Source organism: Fundulus heteroclitus, chromosome 20 (genome assembly GCF_011125445.2).
Source record: "Fundulus heteroclitus isolate FHET01 chromosome 20, MU-UCD_Fhet_4.1, whole genome shotgun sequence".
Taxonomy (NCBI): Eukaryota; Metazoa; Chordata; class Actinopteri; order Cyprinodontiformes; family Fundulidae; genus Fundulus; species Fundulus heteroclitus.
The window spans coordinates 46,830,801-46,851,768 of NC_046380.1; the positions used below are offsets into that span (position 1 = coordinate 46,830,801).

A 20,968-nucleotide genomic window follows, 5' to 3' on the forward strand; every position below is an offset into this window, starting at 1 on the left:
CAAAAAGGTCGACATGAAATTCTAGATTGTTTACTCAGTTAAGCTGTTGCTCTAATTATGTTGTTTAAATCACAGATATTAAAAGAAAACTGTGTTTTGTAGGTGTTTTTTTTATTTAATCAGAACTGGTCCAGTCAAATTAATCAGAACCCATGGTGTACATGTTTTAAATGTTTCACATGATGTGGGGATCCAGCAGTTTACAGAACAATGACTGCACACAGAACAAAAAAGTAGGTAAAAAAAAAAATCCCAGAATGCATAGCATTAACCCACTGACATGATGCCCCGCCGCTGGACTGCCAGTGATGTCACATAGGTATCAAAGCAAGCAGAGCAGTGCTCTTCCTCTCTCCAGTAGCAACGGCTGCACTGGAGGACACAGTCGGTATGAAGACTTTAATCCCACTAGCTGAATCTTGGTTTCAAAGTAAAGTGACCATACCCCCGGGCAAAAATAAGACTAGCCATGTGAAGCTGGCTTTGTGAGCTCCTGCAGAAAGAGTCTGGTCATAGATCCGTCCAGGTTAGCTGGGGTCTCAACGTCATGCTTTTCCCCGCTGCCTGAAGAAGACAGCAGTAGCTGACTCTGCTAGCAGACAGAGATCTTCCAACTCAATTATTGTTGCTTTATTATATTTTATTTCTCTGTTTTACACTTTCTCTATACTTTTGAAGCACTTCAGTGTATTTTTACCATGACACGACTACCTGACTGAAGTATGATATTGTGGGTGAGTCAGCAGCGCCCAGCGGAGGGGTCTAAAGGAAAGGGTTAGTTAACCCTAACCCTGCAGATCAGGGCGGTCTTCAACCACCTGCTGCTGTCTTTGCACTGCAGCGTTGCAGGATGGACTATGGGCTGTCACAGTAGCTGTGCCAGTTGTCACCATCTTTCTTTTTTCTGATAGTTCTGCAGTACTACCAACAGATGGCACAGCAGTGTTTATGTGAGCTGGTCACATCCGTGCAAAGTTAATTCCAGGCTGAAAGGGAACAAGTCAACACTGTCAGCATGAAAGCTTGGTGTAAATAATATTTGAAGAAGAATGTTTTTTGGGTTTTCTCTTTATGGTTAGCATACATGGCTAGACATCCGCACTGAACTCTCAAATCATTGAATCATTTTTTTGTAATGTTTTTTTCTCAAGCATTTTTAATTAGTTCTTTTGTTTGCACATAGTTCATCAGCTTCTTTAATATTCATCTTTGCTCAACTGTTTTAGTTAAGCTCCACAAGTCCAGTTAAAGGTTTGTTGATTGAAATATATTTGGCTTGAAGTTGAATTATGTCTCTTAATAAATTCTTATACTTTACGTTATTCCATGTGTGCAAAGTTTGCTGTTAGAGAATGCCAGAGCTCCAATCACTCTTTCACCTATTGTCCTAATATCAAAGCCAAATAGGGCTTGTATTTACAGGATAATACCTGAAAGACTGCAGAGCATTCTATTAAATATTAAATAACTTTATTAATTCCTTAACAACATCAAGCATCAATTGTCCAAAATATTGATTTCTGATGCTGCAAACAAACCTTGGTTCTGTAAAATATTTCGACTGAACTATGATGTCTCTGCATTATTTTAATAACGTTTTGACATTATGTGTTGTGAACTGACGCTATATAAATAAAACTGAATTGAAAAAATTTAATTGAATTGTATTTTGAAGAAAGTGTGTGTTGAGATGTTTGTAGTGTTCCTGTTTGAGAACGTCAGTACATTAAGGCATTCCTTCATCTATTCTATAATCAGTTTTCTGTTTCCTTCATTTCTAAATAGTTCGTTAATTTTTTCATGCACAAACATACACGCTCATTTTGAAAAAATAAATAAATAAATAACCCTTCTTATTTTTTGGGGGGCATAAATTTCCATCAGTAGAGACATAGCCCAAAAGATCCAGCCCTGAAACTGCAGGCCAAGTTACATCGTACTGAGTCAGGCTACATGTACATAGACTCAATACTGTATCTGCACAGAAAAGGTCAGAGCATGCAGATGCTTCTGTAACGCTGCCACAGACGTAAAGAAGTAAGGAGAGCAGGGCAAAAGCAATGATTACTAGAGCGTGAAAAGAGGCTTTTGTGTGAACCGGCTTGTTGTCGGTCCACACAAATGCAGTAGAGGAGCAAAATGGCTGGCATGCACAGAAACGGTAGTTTGTAGCTTAGTTATGCAGATGGGCGTTTCCAGACGAAGCTGCTGCTGCAGGCAGCTTCAAACTTTCCACCTTGGTGGCCTCTTCGTCTGGATACAGCCGATTTTGTCCTCTGGAGGACAGGGCATCGGAGAAAGATCAATACAACTGCACACCACACCATTCAGATTTTAATGTGCAAGACATTTTGAAAACTGACTGGTTATTCTTCCACTTTTTGGTGATGCACTCTTTACTATTTTACCTTAAATTCCATTAAAACACATTTATTCTGTGGTTGTAATGTGACTAAATATGTAAAACGTATTTCCCAGAAAGTAGCGATTTAGCCGTGAAAGTTACATCAAGCAGCCCACAGCATAAGCAGGGAGGTCGACTTACCCACCACCAGACCTACAGGGCTGATCTCAACACAAGTAGAGCCTGTCTTTCTCACCACATCTGGGTCAGAATCCTGGCTTAGCACAGCCTGAGCCAGGCTTTTGTCTGCACAATGGGAACATTACAAAAGCAGAAGTCAGTGTTTTATGGGAAGGGAAACCTTTAAGCCTATGGCACACATGAGGTAGTGCTACCTGCTCGGCTCCTCATCTCTGACTCAAAATGAAACTTCAGCTCAGTTTTGTGTTCTGTAGATTTAGAGCACTTTTTCTCACAGAGGCGTCTCATTCCTCTTACCATGGTCTCAACCTCACCTACAACAATAAACCAGGTATCACTTCCATTTGCTTTGCTATAAAACAATGTTTTGTTTGTTCTGGGGAAGCTTGCTACTCCTCACCACACACGTCTGCAGCGTTGTCCAGGAGCTCCTGAGACACTCTCACTGCTCGCAGTCTCTGGTAGCTGGCTTGGCTGGACAGTTCTTTGCTCCCATTGGATATCTTTAGCCTGACCTTCTCCTGGAGAAGCCTGATCACCACGTCCCTGCTCACTCTGACGCGGATGTCTTGGGACCAGCCGACCCACTGCTTATCTCCTTCATGCCACGTCCTCACCATCTGCCCCAACACAGTGATTGTTGGTGTTATGGTTATGATCACTGAGCAGTGTTACCTGCATTTGTACATCTGTTGCCAGGCAGTAGGTCATGCTCACCTTGATTTCGTTTTCTTTGTAAACCTTTGCCACCGGCCCAAATAGTATGAGGTCCATTTTGACTGTGTCTCCCGGCAACACCTGCCATTCAATGTGATAGCAGCTCTGGGCTTTGTGAGATTTGCCCACAGAGGTCCGTGAATTGCTCTTAGTCGCCTTTTCAACTGCTTCAGGGGTTTCAGCATCTTTACCTGGGAGAGGAGACATGCTGACACCTGAGATGAAGGTAAAAGAGTGCTACGCTCTAAGAAAAGCACCTAGTAAGAATGCTCTAATTTGTAGCTAACGTGATACACATGCAGACCAGAGGTCGGTGTTTACATTGTTTCACAAAAAGCATACATAAACCTGGCACTCGGTGTCTTTAGGGGTATCTAAGTAAAGGAGGTTATATGGAAATGGGCAATTTCTACAGTGTCCAGACCCCGCTGCATGAAGCATCCAACTGAGAAAAGGACCAATGCCAACCTGTCCAGTTCTGCCAAATGTGTGAATGAATGAATGGATGAATGAATGAATGAACGAATGAATGAATGGGTGAATGAATGAATGAATAAATAAATAAATGAATGAATGAACGGATAAATGGATGAATGGATGAATGAATGAATGAATGGGTGAATGAATGAATGAATAAATAAATAAATGAATGAATGAACGGATAAATGGATGAATGGATGAACGAATGAATGAATGGGTGAATGAATGAATGGATGAATGGATGGATGGACGGATGAATGAATGGGCGAATGAATGAACGAATGAATGAATTAATGAATGAATGAATAAATAAATAAATGAATGAATGAATGGATAAATGGATGAATGGATGAATGAATGAATGGATAAATGAATGAATGAATGGCTGAATGAATGAATGGATTAATGGATGAATAAATGAATGAAGGATAAATGAATGAATGAATAGATGAATGAATGAATTAATGAATGAATGGATAAATGAATAAATGAATGAATGTATGGATAAATGAATGAATGAATGGATGAATGAATGAATGAATGGATAAATGAATAAATGAATGAATGAATGGATAAATGAATGAATGGATGAATGAATGAATGAATGAATGGATGAATGGATGAATGAATGAATGGATGAATGAATGAATGAATGAATGAATGAATGAATGAAGCAGCCTTCACCGAGGACATGCTGGCAACTCTTTAATAACACCATCTCTTCACTCATGATGCCACCATTTACACTATCTGGTGTCCCTACTTGACCTGGAAGTTCCCCAAAAATGGAATTATTTCCACAATCCTGATTGGTTGGCACATACAAATTACATTGGAATCAAATCTTGGTGCTTTAGATTTTATTTAGTGATGGCATCTGCTTTTCTTGCCATTTTAGCTTATAGTAATACACATCGGTTTGTAAAGCTTACCCGGTGGAACAGCCAGCGCAATATTTAGTGTCCATTGCACATCATGGGTGTCGCCCTCTGTTGGTGAGGAGGGAACTTGGGTTGAACCTGGGATATTGTTCAAGCCACCCTCTCCAGACAGGAACGCAGTGTCAGAGTGGAGGATGTGGTCCGGTTGGTCCAAATGTGCAGCAGAAAGGTTGGTCTCTGACATGTTGGCTACAAGGTCATGTCAATGTCATCATTTCCACAGGGAGAAACTGCAAGAAGATAAGTGAAAACATGCTACAGAGGATTCTGCTTTGCTTTTCTTTGTTTTTTCAATGATTAACCAGATAAAAGTCAAAAACACCCATCAGAACTGAGCCGGTCTCAAGTAAAACCTTCCTTGCTCTATTGCAGTGGATCGTAACAGTTTACTGCCCATTTTAAAATGTCATGGGGAAATAATAGGAGCATGATCAATCATTCAGACCCCATCACAGCTCATCTGCGTTCATCTTCCACAGAAGCGTATCAGGATGCCAAAGCTGGACCTAGCAATATTTGCTAGACCACAGGGAGACCTCCTGTAGAAGCTCTCCTCAGGTCATACCACAGATTTGAAGTCAAACCTGGATCTCAGTTCTCGCTAGGACAAGCCAAGACTTATGTTCTCATCCAGGAAAGCATTTGCTTTGTTGATATGGATGTATGAATTACACCGCTGCAACACACACACGAAGAAAATCCTTCATCTTCCTAGCAGACGGCAGAAGATTTTGGGTCAAACTGATTCATAGTTAAATCCCCCTGCTAGCCTCCTGTTTTATTGTTAGTATGGGATTATTTTGGCACCAAAGCATGCTGTACCTTTAGGTATTGTGGCTCAAATGGTCAAGTTCTGCTTTTATCAGATGGTACCTTATATAAGCCTTTGAGAGAGTTCATATTTCTGCACGTTTCCTTTAGATTAAAATGTTGTGAAGAAAAAAAGGAAAGGTTATTGTCACATGTAGGACAGAAAGGTAGTGTTATTGACCAGATTTCCCATCATGCCACATTACCAGGAACCTGGCTGTTAGCCTCGTGAGACCATCCTGATCTCGCGAGCTTTCAAGGTTTCACTCGCAGATCAGTCTGGCTACTCCACTGAGCTATATGATACACTGGAGTGCTAATCACCGTCTGTTTGAACGAGTCGCTTTGAAGCCACCAGCCGCCATATTGGTACTCCCTATTTCCCCCCAGTAACTAGGGAATATGTGCGCTACAGCATCGAATAACGAGGATTTTCTCATGTTCAGGGGGGGCTTAAAACTTTTAAAATGTCAAATGCCATATAGTTTTATGTTATGTTCTAAAAATATCAAGTACTGAGAAAGTCATGTGCTGAAATATTTTGTGTTTTATTCATTTAAATATATATGTTTAACATTTATAAATATATAAATAACAATATACAAAAACATATATTTACATATGTGTATACATATATATACATATATACATATACACATACTTATATATACATATATATATATATTTAATATGAATAACATGTAATATACTTCAGCACCTAATTTCCTAGTAGTTGATAGTGTTAGTACATCCACTGACTGTAGAATTACAGTCATGTCAATTAATTTGGAGCCGTTCACCAAACGAACGTCCAATCAGCGTTGGCTTTGAGGCGGGTTGAGGTGTGACGCAACGAGAAGCGCAACAGTTCAGTCTAAAGAACATGGCGGCTTCAGCCGATGAAACTAGCGTTAGCGTGGCTATCGAGCAAGTTTTATCGGAATTACAGAGTATTTATTTGCTGAGCTAACGAGCCTTTACCTGCAGCAGCAAGAGTAGCTTGGCTTGTGGTTGTATTTTCGTCGTCGCTCTGTTACGAGCGACGACGAATCTGATTGGTTTATTTGGCCCGTCTATCACCAACATAGGCCAATCAGCTAACCAGTATTTCCGCCCCTTCCCAAAATTACTTCAACGGAAGGTTTCCAGATGGATATGCGGAGCAAATCTATCTTAGGCCGGTAGCTGTAATCTGTAGGGTTGCTCTAAATTGAGTTTCGTTCCTGTGACTCTGGAACTAAACTATTTCTGCATTTTTTCAATCATTACTAGGGTCTAAACTCATAATTAAAAGTTCTCCACGTGAAACCTGCACATTCATAAGTTACAAGGTGTTGAAAGAGCCAACTTTTTGAAAAACGTGACAAATCTGGGTTTTCCCTTAATTTTAAGTGCTTCCCATTTTTTTCAGAAGAGAAGAATGAAAACCAAGTTTCTTTTATCTGGTGTATCTAAATACTTTCTGCAAATATTACAGGCTTTGAATAGCTCACTCAAATGACTTATGAGTTAAAGTGATATGAAAACTGCATGTTTTCAAGAAATTAAGGCCTTAGGCTGAGCTGCACCCATGGCTTTTCAATTTCACATTTAAAAGTAGGCCTACTGATATTTTACATCGAATCCAGTATTAAAATTGTTTATAAGGCACTTATTTACCATTCCAGCAATTATTAACTAAAATAGGAGATTAAATATGAGCCCCAACAACAATGACAGACACTTAGATGTACATATTTATCATTAGAGTTTAATCATCGCATTTTAATTTCAGAGCACAGGTAACATATTTATATTCACTAAAATTGGAAATTAAATATCAGCCCCAACAACAATGACATACACTTAGATATACATATTTATCATTAGATTTTAATGATCAAATTTTAATTTCAGAGCACAGGTAACCAATTTATATTATGAAAAAGACAATATGGCAATATTGATGAAACTGATGGGTATCAAATTGAGTTTACTCTATTTCAGAGTCATCATCAGAGGCATCATTGTCAACTCCGACTTCTTTATCATTGTCACAACCAATACATTTGCACAACTCAGTATATGCCAGATTAACTTTTAGACAGGAGCATCTCCCAGCCTGACATTTGTTAGTCTTACAAGCACAATGCACAAATTCAAGAACGGAATCTGGTGCTGCCTGTTTAGTCATCCACTTTATACAGAGTTCTGCATTTATCATCTCCCAGCCATGATTGGTTGGTGATGGGGCTCCAATTGTAGCAGACAACGAAAGTCTGTGTAAGTCACTTGGTAATTGGCACGTCTGAAGTGTAACTTCAATGCATCACTGGTTGGTGGCATACTTGTTTCGCTTGGGTTAGTGCAGAAAATCCTGTACCTTGCTTCATCCACTCCACTACTCATTTTCTGTCCATACAGGGAGCACACATACACTTCAAGATCTTTGAAAGTGTCAAAATTTGGGTAAAAGTTCTCACCAAGCTTTGCAAATGCTGTGAGGAATGTTTCACTTTCCACAGCAGTCTTGAATGCTTTTGTTTTGCCTTTTCCATGAAAAGAGCTTGTGGAGTCACATCCAGTGAAAACATGGAAGCCAATGAGTGCATCACAAACAGCAGGTCCAAGAGATGATGCTATCTTCAGATCCGAGTCCTGTTCTTAACACCAGTGGCAAAGTACAATTGTCCACCAATCTGAGACTGTAACCCTACTGACATAACAGCTACATCAGTATCAGGACTTTTATTCACTATAGTCTCATACAGCTGATGCATGTCGAGCATGAAGCAAGAGCCGAGTGTCTGCCTCCTCATGCTCACAACAGAGCTCATCACTTATGGAGCGATATTTGCGGCCGGTCGCGACCTAAATATTACGACATTTTCTCGTCTTAAACTGGCTGTAACTTGCCTTGTGCGCGATTTTGTGTGGAGAACTTTTTATTCTAGGCATTTGAATATATGATCTATCATTTAAGACAATAATAGAGTAGTTCCACGAATACAGGAACGAAAGTGAACGCTACAGTTTTCAGCTACCGGCCTATCTGGCGGAGTCAGGTAACCTGGCTGTCAGACAGGAGCATAAACTGCTTCTAGATCAACGGTAATAACATAAAGTGAAATGAAATTTTGACTCTGTGAAATTGGGGAAAAAATAATACAAATAAGTTCAGCTTTTTAACTTTAGCGGCAACTGCATTTAGCAAAAATGAAAAACGAAACAATCTGTGACAGAACGGCAATTAAAACTAGGTTTGTTTCATCGGGTTTTTCTAAGACGCGTTTAGAAAACTGGGCTTTGAGGCTCAGACTGTTCCATAATTGGACAAGCATTACGAGCCAGCTCAAAGAAGTTTAAGTGAACCCAACCTGCTACGTCTCAGGTTCATTTGAAATCCACCAAGTCCAGCTTTCTTCAGCAGCGCTGCAGATTCCTGTGGCTGAAGCTCCAGTTGCTGTGCTGCCGGTTACAGGCCGTTGTTATGACTTCAGGTTTCCATGGACGCAGCTGTCTCCATAGCAACGGCTTACACCAACATAAACGATGCCTTTCTTCTTCGTCAGTAATCTGTCCGCATGATGAAAGTATCAACACTTCAATGTTTGAGAGGACATTGTTTCATTTTGGAGACAATTGTGTATTTATGGCGGACCAGTGTGAACATTAAAGCTAAATATTATCCATTATTAATAAAACTGACCATTTCATTGTGGAACTAGTTGGGAAACTAAACTACAGAAGCATTATCATCTTCATTTCTGCTGGAGCATATTAGTTTTTAAAATCACCCCTCCTGGCCTGGGCAAAATACACACACAAGGTAATCTAGGCACAATGCTTTTTAAACGTTTTAATGAATAATATGCCTAACAAAAACATGCAATCTACCCGTACTGTTTACATTCTGTGTAGTCTAAAATATCCAGTCTTACGTCTAAAAATAACCGTAAGATCCACAAGCAGCAGTTTCTTTTGAAACGTGGAGCCATATTAGAATAAGATGAGGGCAATCAAAATTCATGAGTTATTTTATTCTGCTGTCTAAAGTGTTTGTGTTTAAAATTTCATGAAGTTTTTGCGCCACTGTTAAATGAGCTTACAACTATAATGATCAAATGTAGAACAGTGGTTTAGCTTGGAGGAGCTTTGGGCTTGCTGTCATGTTGGAAGGCTGGCCTGCAGCCCAGTTCCTGAAGAGAGGGCTTCATGCTCTGCTTTCAGTACGTCACAGATGAACTGTAGCTCCCCACAACTCACGCTGCCCCAGACCATGACATTACCTCCCCCATGCATGGCTGGACAAGAATGAACATCAGCCTGCAAACACCCCCCACACCACCACCCAGCAGATCACCTTCTCCCCAGTGAAAACTCTTTCCATTCATGAAGACAGAACCCCCTAAAGCTGCTGGACCAGACTCTGTGTCTCCATCCACCCTGAAGCACTGTGCTGATCAGCTGTCTCCAGTGTTCACAGACATTTTAACACCTCACTGACGACATGTCACGTACCAGCCTGCTTCAAATCCTCCACCATCATCCCTGTTCCCAAGAAGCCAAGGACCACAGGACTTAAAGACTTTAGACCCGTCGCTCTGACCTCTGTGGTTATGAAGTCCTTTGAGTGCCTTGTGCTTTCACACCTGAAAGAAATCATCAATCCCCTCCTGGAGGGGGTCAGTGATTTCCGCTTTCTGGGTACGCTTCCTGGGAACTATCATCTCCCAGGACCTAAAGTGGGAGCTGAACATCAACTCCCTCACCAAGAAAGCCCAGCAGAGGATGGACTTCCTGAAGAAGGCAGCTGAAGAACTTCAACCTGCCAAGGACAATGATGGTGCAGTTCTACTCCTCCATCATGGAGTCCATCCTCACCTCCTCCATCACCATCTGGTACGCTGGTGCCACCGCTAAGGACCAGAGCAGACTGCAGCGTGTCATCAGGTCTGCAGAGAAGCTGATTGGCTGCAATCTTCCATCTCTCCAGGACCTGTATGCCTCCAGGACTCTGAGGCGTGCAGGAAGATTGTGGCTGATCCCTCGCACCCCAGTCACAAACTATTTCAGTCACTTCCCTCTGGCAGGAGGCTGCGCTCCATCAGGACCAGAACCAGAACAGGCTGCAGTCCATCAGGACCAGAACCAGAACAGGCTGCGCTCCATCAGGACCACAACCTCACGCCACCAGAACAGTTTTTCTATCTGCTACCAGCCTTATGAACAAGGCCAAGAGCCGCCTGTGCCTCTGGACACTGTCTCTCTCCTCCGTTCAGGACCTACAAGCTTCACCAAGGTAGCATCTCCAGACCTTCTGCGTTACATTAACGCACAGTTTATAGCTTCTATATATATATATATATATATATATATATATATATATATATATATATATATATATATATATATATATATATATATATATCCTTTTTGTTTTGTCTGCACCATCAACACCAAGTCAAATTCCCTGTAAGTGCAAACCTATTTGGCAATAAACTTGATTCTGATTCTACTTGGCCTTGACTACAGACTGGTTGCAGCAATCATAGCACACATGCACAAGGTATAGCCTAAGTATCCTAACAGTGCATTAGTTTGTTGTTGTTGTTCCTTGTAATAGCAACAAAGGGGAAGGTGTGAGTTGGTGATGGTGAAAATGTGCAGTGTAGCTTACTACTCAGTCAGCTAGACGTTTAATGTGTTGATCAGGGGAACAACCTGTGGTGGCTTGTTTTGGTAAATAGCACTGACCTGCAGGTAAAGGTCTAATCACTTTGTGTCCGGGATGTTGGCTGCCCCCTTCTTCACCCCAGACCTGTATGAGTGGAGGGGAGGTCAGCCCTGATGATCCTCTCTGCAGACCTAGTTGTTTGAGGATTTTTGAACCTGTCCTGTTTTGTGGATGAGCCAAACCCCACGGTGATGGATGAACACAGGAGGCACTGAGTGATGGCAGTGTTGAAGATGACGAGCAGCGCCTGTGGAAGTTTTTACTTCATCAGCTGCCAACTCAAGATAACAGAGGCTGCATCGTCTGGATGATAGAGGTAACAACCTCTGCTGCTGACCATGTACATTAAAATTCTTTGGTCGTTGGCAATCGTCTTATGGCATCGGCCATCTTTAGAGCAACAATTGTTTTATTTTCAGATTCTAAGAGATTCTTAACCATAAGATGTAATGTATAACCAGGGCCCTCACCGTAGGGAGGATGAAACAACAGAATGTGTTATGCTGGCATTTCTGAAATATAAGCATGGATTTAGGCTAGAATTTGAAATGATCAAAGGTTTAACCCAAAGTCAAAAATGGTCACTTGTCTTTTCCTAAATCCTTCTCAGAAGAAGGCTTAAAATAAATAATTATAAATATAAATTAAATAATAATACATATGATTTAGCAATGGTATCAAGGTGTTACACGATTGTATCTGTTGCTTTATGTTGGTTGTGCTGTTCTTTTTGTGTCTCTTTCCAGGTGATGGAGCAGACAGAGGAAGTTTTATCATTCTCTTCCTTTTATCTCTTCTTTCTTTCACCTCTTCTTTCTCTTTTTTTTCTCTTCTTGTTCTTCCTTTACTCTCCTACTTTCCCATTGTAGTGTCCATATAATTTGAAATTCTCCTTGCAGGAATCACAATAAAGCTATTTACACGCACAAATCAAGCGGAGCATTATGGCGAAAGCTGTTTGCTCCACTTGTGAAAGTAAAATCTGTCGAGCTCTATTTGGCATTAAGATATCAATTTTTATTGCCACATTGCTAGATAGGACACTGGGAAGAAAAAAAAAAAAGAAAAAAAAAAGAAGAGGCTTAAAAGTTTCTAAATCATGTCAGCATTTTCTCATACATATTATTGGTTTACAGCACAACACGGAGATGGCATTTAAATGTCTGGCAAAAATTGCTTCTTCTCTCTGCAGAAAATCTTCACTGCGTGGACATGCTCCCCCACCCACCCACCCACCCACCCACCCATGGCTGGGATCGTTGGAAACTAGAGACTTTGGCCTTTCTAACAAGGTATAGCACGTCTCTGTGCGATGGGGCACGTCAGATGGACTCAATGCTGTGGGTTTTAAACTACAAAAGCACATTACAAGCAAATGTAGCCACTGGGGGGAGCATGAAACAACTGAACATGTTATATATATTTTCATTATGTTTTATATGTTTGTTTTAACATGTTATATACATATGCTTGTGTTTTAGGTGTTGTTTTATTTTTGTTACATTGTTAATAAACTGCTAATTACATATAGCTACAAATATCATCTTGTTCGTTCCTTTGTGTACTTAAATATATTTGACATTTAGAAACTCCGTTAGAGAAATTAATTCCTTCTCATAGTCGAGGCAGCACGGGCATTAGGGGGAAAGGTTAGGACAATCCCAAGGGCCCTGACTGACTGCCCCCCCCCCCCCCCCCCCGCCCCCCTCAAAAAAAACTATCTTAGATATTTATATGAGCTTTAGGGATGATTTAGATTTTGTGTCATGGGGCCCATAATCCCTGGTACCCCTGAGTCCAGAGGTCAGCAACCGTTTCAGTTCAGAGAGACTCTTCCTCCTACTGCTGCAAATCAACATTTGTCCAGAAAACTTGTCTAGCCACAGAAAAAGAGATTTTCTTAGCTTTTGCAAAGCTAAGAAAATTAAATCTTTCACATAGCACTAAATCAACATAATTTTTTTTAAGGAAAAAGTCTTTTGTTTAAGGCCAGCTGAGTGGTCTGGAAAATGGAGGAAGATAGCTCGCCCCCATAAGATATATAAAATACACAGTTTGATGCTTTAAAAACACTAGATTACATTTAAAAGCTCTGTGCCGTGGTGCCATTCTGTTATAGTATTCAATGCAGATATTGAATGAAAATCTAGAGAAACACTGCTGAAATCACTCATTCTTATTGCTGTTACACACACACACACACACACACACACACACACACACACACACACACACACACACACACACCATGCGTCTTATTCCATGTTTGAATGGGTTGAATGTTGAACTTTTGGTCGTAAATCTCTATAGAGTTGTAAAACACGCATTAGGTCTACATGTGATTCAACCTTAAAACATGCCATTAATTGTAATAATTGTTCTGTTCTAATTGTAATAACAATTGCAGGATAAAAACAAATCTACAGTTGTTTAAAAGCATTTCTTTATTTGAAGAACGTGTAAGCCTATGGAATAAATGCATTTTCATTCAATGATTTTTAAATAAGGCAAATGTAGAGTGTTTGCATTAATGAGATCACCTAGAAAATACAATTATTCCTATAATTAAGCACATTTAAAAGATTTGTATGGTTTTATTTTTGTAATCACTTTAAAAATGTGAACCAATAATAATGCGGAGGTGATGGAATGGGCTTGGAGAGGAGGACAAACAGATTTGCAGACTGAAAACTTTACGCAGTGTGTCTTGTGGGAGCAGAGGTTGGTTGAGCGCTCTTTGTTTCGGTGCGTTGTGGATGTTGGGGGCAGAGCTTTCTTCACAACTGGACTGGGTTCGGCTCCGGGCTGCAGCAGGACGCGGGCAGGGAGGAACCAGAGCGCCGAGCAGCTCCGTGTGTGGACATGTAGTTGGGTCCAAACCATGGATGCCTCCAACTCCTGTGACCCGTACAGCCGCCCGGCGCGCAGGACGCAGTGGATCGTCAGCACTCTGGCTTACCATTACGGACTGGACCGGGGAGTCGAGAACGAAATCATCGTCCTGGCCACCGGGCTGGATCAGTATCTGCAGGAGATCTTCCACCACCTCGACTGCCAGGGACTCGGCAAAATCCCCGCGGAGGACTTCAGCATCTTGTGCGAAGTTCTTGGACTGAGCCCGGACTCGGAATCGGAGGAGTCCGCCGGAGTTCTGGACAATCTGCCCAGCGAGCTCACCTTCAGACACTTCCACGCCAACCTGTGCGGTTACTTCAGCACCAGGGCGGGCTGCCAGTATGAGGACGGCCGGCTGCTGGTCGCCAAGGACAGCGAGCACATAGAGACTCAGATCCGCCTGAGGAGCCCCCTGAAGCGGCGAGAGACGCTGCTGTGGGCCGGGGCCAGCGCCGGCTCCTCGCCCTCCCCGGTGGAGCGCCGCGCCTTCGGCTGCAGGCTCGGCTCCCCCGGCCCCTGCAGCAGGGAGTGCTACGAGGAGATCGTGGCTCTGGAGGAGGCGGAGGACCGGATAGGCAAACTGGAGGATGAGAACGCAAGTCTCCGGGAGCTGGTTGAGGACATGAGAGCCGCGCTGCAGAGCAGTGATGCCCGCTGCTTGGCTCTGCAGGTGAGAGACTTGGCCTTTATTCTGGGCTTAATGCACGTCCATCTGACCGTCCATCTGTAAAACCACACCGGTTAATAGTAGTAGTTGTAACCCAGGGCAGGGGCGCTGCTGGGGCCACTCTTGATCAGGGGGATGGGCCCCCAATGGGAGCTGGACTGCATTTATATAGCGCTTTTCTACCCATGCTGACCACCCAGTCTGCTTTACATTAAAGCCACAATACCAGTCTCACTTAACGTCCACGTATTCATACAGCGGTACACAGAACAGCGGTACACAGATCGGTACACAGGGAGCAAGAGGGTCAGCAGGAAGCTGGAGTCCTTCCCAAGAATCCTCTTCCCATTGCGCCACAGTGACGCTCCTAATGCTATCTGCACCATAGCTGCTGTTTCAGTCATGGTTCATCATTATGACATCACCAGTGAAAGGCTGCAAGCTTGGAGTTTTCTGGGTACACTGTCAGACATTTTCTTGGCTGCATGGCAGCGTCCCAGAATAACAATTAAATTCACTGACAATAACGTTAAACAACTTGAAGACCTGTGATTTAGTTCTGTTGCACATGCAAATATACAAATGATCAGGCTAATGGCACATTCCCACTAAACGCAAACAAGATGAATGCTGTGTACTGCTGATGGTCGTTTGACATCTTTCCTCTCCCTTGCAAAGAGTCTGCGCTGGCAGCACAGCCAGGTTCCCCCAGCTCGCTTCACCGCGTCATCAAATAGGAGGAGCTTCTATCCATTTGCCAGTTCCTCCTGTCTGTTCAGCTCACCATGACTGAGATGGATTTTACTGAGTGAGTCACAGTGCTGCGTGTAATGTGGAAAAGCCGAACAACGGCGTCGGTGCCCCTGGGTCCACCAGATCCTCCAGAGACCCATCCGGTTCAGCGAGTACCACCACCTGTAGCTGAGCCTGGATGGTACCCGCTGCCCCAAACTCTGGGAGACAAACTACATCAGAGGATGGATCAAACTACAAACTGCAGGCGTTTTCCGTCAGTAAATCAATAGATTAACAAATAAAATCCTTTTCTGCTTAAATTAATGGACAAGGAGCCCCCTTAAGGCGACGCAAATTGACAGAAGAGTTCAGCTTTTGGAACTCTAGCCAAACTTCGCTTTGCTGTACTCGCTTTTTTATTTACCCAATTTGCATCGCAGACTTAATTCACTCCTGAAAGTGCCCTTACAAAGGAATAACATGTGAACCACTCGCTCCAGACCGCTGATGAGTATTGAAATAAGTCGACTGGCCAGGACCTGGCATGTCTCCAACAGGCACCAGAGGCCCTGCAGCATGAGGTGCTATGTGAATACTTTGTGGAGGCAGAGATTTTGAAGCCGGCCGGCAACAGACGTTTCATTGAGAATAGCAACAATGGGAGAGTGTATCCTTCAGAAACACAAGCAGATCCTGTAATACAGTCACCCTCGACCAATCACAGCACCCCTCATCTCTATCTGTGTACAGATGTCAAACACATCTGCAAGCAGCAGGTCAAAGGACGGATGGAGGACAAGCCTCTGACATAACTCATGTTATCCTTGTAAAATTTCATATAGTCTCTAAAAGGCTCAAACAGTGAATCCTACAAAATGTCCTTTTGAACCTGCATGCTCAACAAAGACTGTGAGGCCAATTTCCTTAACAAATGTCAGATTTCCTCTAAAACTCTTGACAGTGTGGTGCTGGATGAGCGTCTGCACGCACCCACTGATCTCATCATGGGGCTGCTGGGACATCAAGCTACCCCACATGTTCTGCATGTTTACAGAATTGGGTTTAATTTTTAGCAAATCTTTCATAAGGTCATTTTCATATCAACGTATCAAAGCAAAGCTGCACTTTTTAGTTCAGTGTTACTCAGTTTGTGATTTTATTCTAATTTTGTCTCTTCACACCTTCCTTCCCGTTAGGTTGGACTCTGGAAAAGTCACTCCAAGCACAAAGCAGAAGAAGGATGTTTTGTTTCCCAGCAGAGACTGGCAGTCCAGAAAAATATGACCAACACCAAGCTAAATAAGAGTCCGAACAGCAACCTTAAAAGCTTGCAGAACATCATCCATGAGATAGAGTATCTGCGCAGCTCCAGAGAACGGCAGGTGGAGGAGGCCATGTTGTGTAACCAGAGACTGGAGCAGGAGCTGTGGAGCTGCAGGGAGACCGTTGCTGCTTTGGAAGAGAGCAACAGGGCTCTGAAGAGGGAGCAGGGGAGCATGAGGAAGAAGGTGGAGGAGGCCAGGCAGGCTCTGCTAAGTGGACTGGCAAAAGTGAAGGAACTGGAAGCAAAGGCCAGTCATGTTCCAGCGCTGCAAAGACACCTTCTCCAGCTGGAGTCTGAGCTCCTACACTACAGGTAAACACAGCCACAGGCGCATCGCTTTAAAAAGCATTGTTTAGCGTGGATCTAAATGAAACCTTTTCATAACTTCATGTGCGTTTGGACCACCTCAGAAGCACAGTCGGTGAAATAAAAGATACATCTCAGCCGAATCTAATCACATCTGCTGGTTTCTTGGTCAGATTGGTGATGTAGAAGTAGGTTCAGGGTCAGTTGTGCATTTCTTCATGCCACGCAACGGTTCCTTAAAGGCCAGTTGTGTGGAGTATATGATTAAGAGTGGATGTCCTGTGAACAGATTCTTCCCACCTGAGCTGTGGACCTCTGCAGCTCCCCCAGAGTCATAGTCTTGGCTGCTTCTCTGATCAAAGCTCTCCTCGCCCAGCCTGTCATTTTAGGTGGATGCCCATGTCTTGGTATGCCAGCAGTTGCTCCATCTACTCTCCATGTCCACATGGTGGATTGAACAGAACTCTGGGAGATGTTCAAGCTTGGAATATAGTTTTAGTAGCTAACCTTGCTTTAGACGTCTCCACGACATTCTCCATGATCTGCCCGCTGGGCTCCTTGGTCTTCATGCTGCTTCTTGTTCATTAATGTTCTCTGAAGGACCTCTGAGGCCAGAAACAAAACACATGCAGTTCAACTCAGATTGACTTGTTAAAGCAGATTATTGTAGAGGATTTTATTTTAGGGGTACCAAAGTAAAGGTGTCTGAATACAAATGAAGGGCACAACTTTTCTTTTTCCCTCCATCATCATTTCCCGTCTCTCTTCTGCATTACTTTGCATTGTAAGATCGTCATAAAGCAGACCGAGGTTTGTGATTGTAACGTGACAAAACGTTCTAAGAGACGTGAATAGTCCGACACGCCGCAGTACGACCGGCTCTTTAACTTTGGTGCTGTAAGCTTGCACATCTAGCTGTACAAACCCTAAATTTCTGATATCATATCTCTCTTAACGCAGTCGTGGTCTCGGTGCTAGAAGCGGTTTTTATAGACAAGCATGAAATGGATGCATTTTCCTACAGGGATTTCTATAGGCCCATAATTCTCTAGGTGAGAAACAGTTTTGTGTTGTATACATACACTCTTTTAAGTAAGGTAGAGACAGAGAATCTAGTTTAAATGGTTACTAGCCTCATAAGACTAAAGGATGGTCTAATTTACTGAAAGGTATAGACACTGAACATTGGTCAGTTTAAGCATTGGCAAATGTTAAATTGAATGAACAAAAAATAGAAATGAGTACATTTGTAATAATTCTAATATTTTATTCAACAAAAGCAGAAATGCAAACATATCTAAACAGAAAAAAGAGCTATTGTGGTGAAGTAAATGTAAAGTTGGACTTTTGAACTGTTTTGGTTGATGGAGGTATAAGGAATGCACATGTTTATCAGGCCCAGTCAGTGGTAAGGGCTTGAAAAAAAAGCCATATTTGTTAGCCTTGTTAAAACAAAGTAGGGCTGCTTTTGGCTGCTTATTACATCAGAGGAACCTTTGTGACTAAAATCCTGTGCTGATGAATTGTAAATCCGCGTAAAGCAGAGCTAAAGGACTCTGTTTAGTTCCTGAGACGTTTGTACCTCGCTGTTTAGAAGGTCTGATGTGGTTAGCTTTTCCCATTTTCAGCCTTGTTCTGTTGAGCTTTATTGAGCGTGCTTCGTGTGTGGCAGGCCCGTCCTGCTCCAACTCAGCTCATGTTTTGGAACTGTTCATTTTGGTCATAGTCAAGGTGTAATTCAACTTTCAAAGTTCAAAGGTTTTGCTTCAATGTTTATCTCTCAGTCAGTTGCTCCGGCTTCAACCATATAATCAGTGTCTGCTGCTCTGGCTGTTTGGCTAGCAGATGTCTCTAAATACTTGTAATGTTCACATTTTGCTGTGATTATGGGGTCTAAGGCACAGTCAGGCATATGCGAACGCATATGATTAAAGTTCAAGCTACAATCTGCTTTTAGGTTATTTCAAATGACAAATGTAGCAACAACAGATGCTGCCATATGACCCAAACTCTGCTAATCTATGCAGGCAGGGTTCCAAAGTTTTTTCTCTACCCTTTCATTGATGGTAAATAATTCATCACCACAAAAGCAACAGAAAGGCCTATTGAGTGAGAGCCTGAACAACTGACGGTTCTCGTCAATCTCTACTCTCTTCTTTCATTCTGCCTGGAAATGAACAATACCACACAGGCACCTCCATCCTATGGATCTTAGCAGCCAATCCTCCATGACCATTTGAACTGAAAGCCTAACTCCTCCCTGGTCTCAGTTCACCCACATACTCCTTAAGGCGCTACAATATCAAGTGTTATAATGAGTTATTTGAAGTAGATTATTGGTGTTTATAGAAATATGATACTATGTAGGCTTTGAACCTCTTGTCTTTTATAATCTATGGGTGATCATCTCTGGATTTGTGTCAGTGTTCTGTGCATTCAGATTTCATTCAGATTAAAAACAAACAGTCATGTTCACGTTTCAGAAACCCATATGACTAAGGGGCCTCGTTTTTTTACAATGAACTGCACCACTACTCTGCCCCCTTTTGGCTTGGAGGTATGATTCAATTCAATTCAATTTTATTTATATAGCGCCAATTCATTAAACATGTCATCTCAAGGCACTTTACAAAATCAGAATCAGTCAGATTATACAGATTGGTCAAAAATGTCCTATATAAGGAAACCAGTTGATTGCTTCAAAGTCCCGACAAGCAGCATTCACTCCTGGAGAAGCGTAGAGCCACAGGGAGAGTCATCTGCATTGTACATGGCTTTGCTGCAATCCCTCATACTGAGCAAGCATGAAGCGACAGTGGGAAGAAAAACTCCCCATTAACGGGAAGGAAAACCTCCAGCAGAACCAGAACCGGGCTCAGTATGAACGGTCATCTGCCTCCACCGACTGGGGTTACAGAAGACAGAGCAGAGACACAACAAGAGAGACAAACAAGCACAGAAGCAAACATTGATCCAGTAATCTGTTCTACTGGATCAATGTGTGCTCCTGTGCTTTTTTGTTCTGATTGAATCATCAGAAGTAAATCATAGGGCTGGACGATATAGAAAAAAAGCGTATTGATAAAATATAAATAATATCGATAATTATCAACAAATTCAAAAGATATATTTTAAGTGCAGCCCTGGCCATTTTATGATGTTGCTGTGCGACCTATTTTAAATGCAGTACACACAAACACTGAATTCAAACTCAACCCTTTATTTGACCAACATTTTACCAAAACTGCAAGTTTTTAAAAAAGAAAAAAGAACATGTGCTCTCTGAACCCTTTGGAGGGGGCGGAGCTTGGTGAAGGAGCATTCCTGGGTCTGCGCTTGTGATTGGTTGGGAGGCTGAATGACTGTAATATTAACCTACTTGGCTAGAGTGCATAAGGAAGGAAAACTGATATTCTATTCTATTCCACACATATTTGCGCGGAAAGAGTCCTCCTTGAGTGCAGAGTTCCATTTTCACGACCACTTAAGTGGTGTCACACTACAAACTGCTCGGTATTAAGAAGTCTTTTCATCAAACTTTTTTATATGTGACACCGAGCTTGATACACTGAGCTACTCCAAGCAGGCAGTCACAAGGACTTGCAGCATCACAGTCCCTCTATGTTCTCACTGACAGGTGTGTGGTGGGAGCCTGCTGGAAAAGAAATGGCTCCAGGTGCTCAGCTAGCTAATCAAACATTTTACCATCCATTCCAACGATTCGTCCCTCTGGCAGAAAATGTGGGAATTGTAAAAAATTGCCACAAGAAATGTAAGCAATAGCTACGCTCAACTATGAAGAATAAAAGATCTGCAGAGAGTCAGCACTGAG

The 20,968-nt window shown here is 42.3% G+C and overlaps 2 protein-coding genes across 5 annotated transcripts in view; one reads left to right on the plus strand and one right to left on the minus strand.

The window, feature by feature from the left end:
• The window catches only part of cfap92 (cilia and flagella associated protein 92 (putative)), a 26,651-nt gene extending 17,589 nt beyond the window's left edge, over positions 1 to 9,062 (minus strand). The window contains exons 1-6 of one of the 3 annotated variants that reach the window (XM_036151497.1): positions 8,850 to 9,057; positions 4,675 to 4,913; positions 3,263 to 3,453; positions 2,946 to 3,165; positions 2,740 to 2,859; positions 2,546 to 2,650 (exon numbers count right to left, since the gene is read on the minus strand). In XM_036151497.1, coding sequence (XP_036007390.1) covers positions 2,546 to 2,650; positions 2,740 to 2,859; positions 2,946 to 3,165; positions 3,263 to 3,453; positions 4,675 to 4,867 — 829 coding nt within the window. In that variant the 5' untranslated portion in view covers positions 4,868 to 4,913; positions 8,850 to 9,057. Of the gene's footprint in view, positions 1 to 2,545; positions 2,651 to 2,739; positions 2,860 to 2,945; positions 3,166 to 3,262; positions 3,454 to 4,674; positions 4,914 to 8,849 lie in introns of all 3 variants that reach the window. The other 2 variants (XM_036151496.1, XM_036151495.1) reach the window with 2 other exon arrangements.
• A 4,692-nt stretch (positions 9,063 to 13,754) lies between these two features.
• The window catches only part of efcc1 (EF-hand and coiled-coil domain containing 1), a 29,202-nt gene continuing 21,988 nt past the window's right edge, over positions 13,755 to 20,968 (plus strand). Inside the window, exons 1-2 of one of the 2 annotated variants that reach the window (XM_036152083.1) lie at positions 13,755 to 14,774; positions 16,703 to 17,142. In XM_036152083.1, coding sequence (XP_036007976.1) covers positions 13,854 to 14,774; positions 16,703 to 17,142 — 1,361 coding nt within the window. In that variant the 5' untranslated portion in view covers positions 13,755 to 13,853. The remainder of the gene's footprint in view (positions 14,775 to 16,702; positions 17,143 to 20,968) is intronic. The other variant, XM_012882490.3, reaches the window with a different exon arrangement.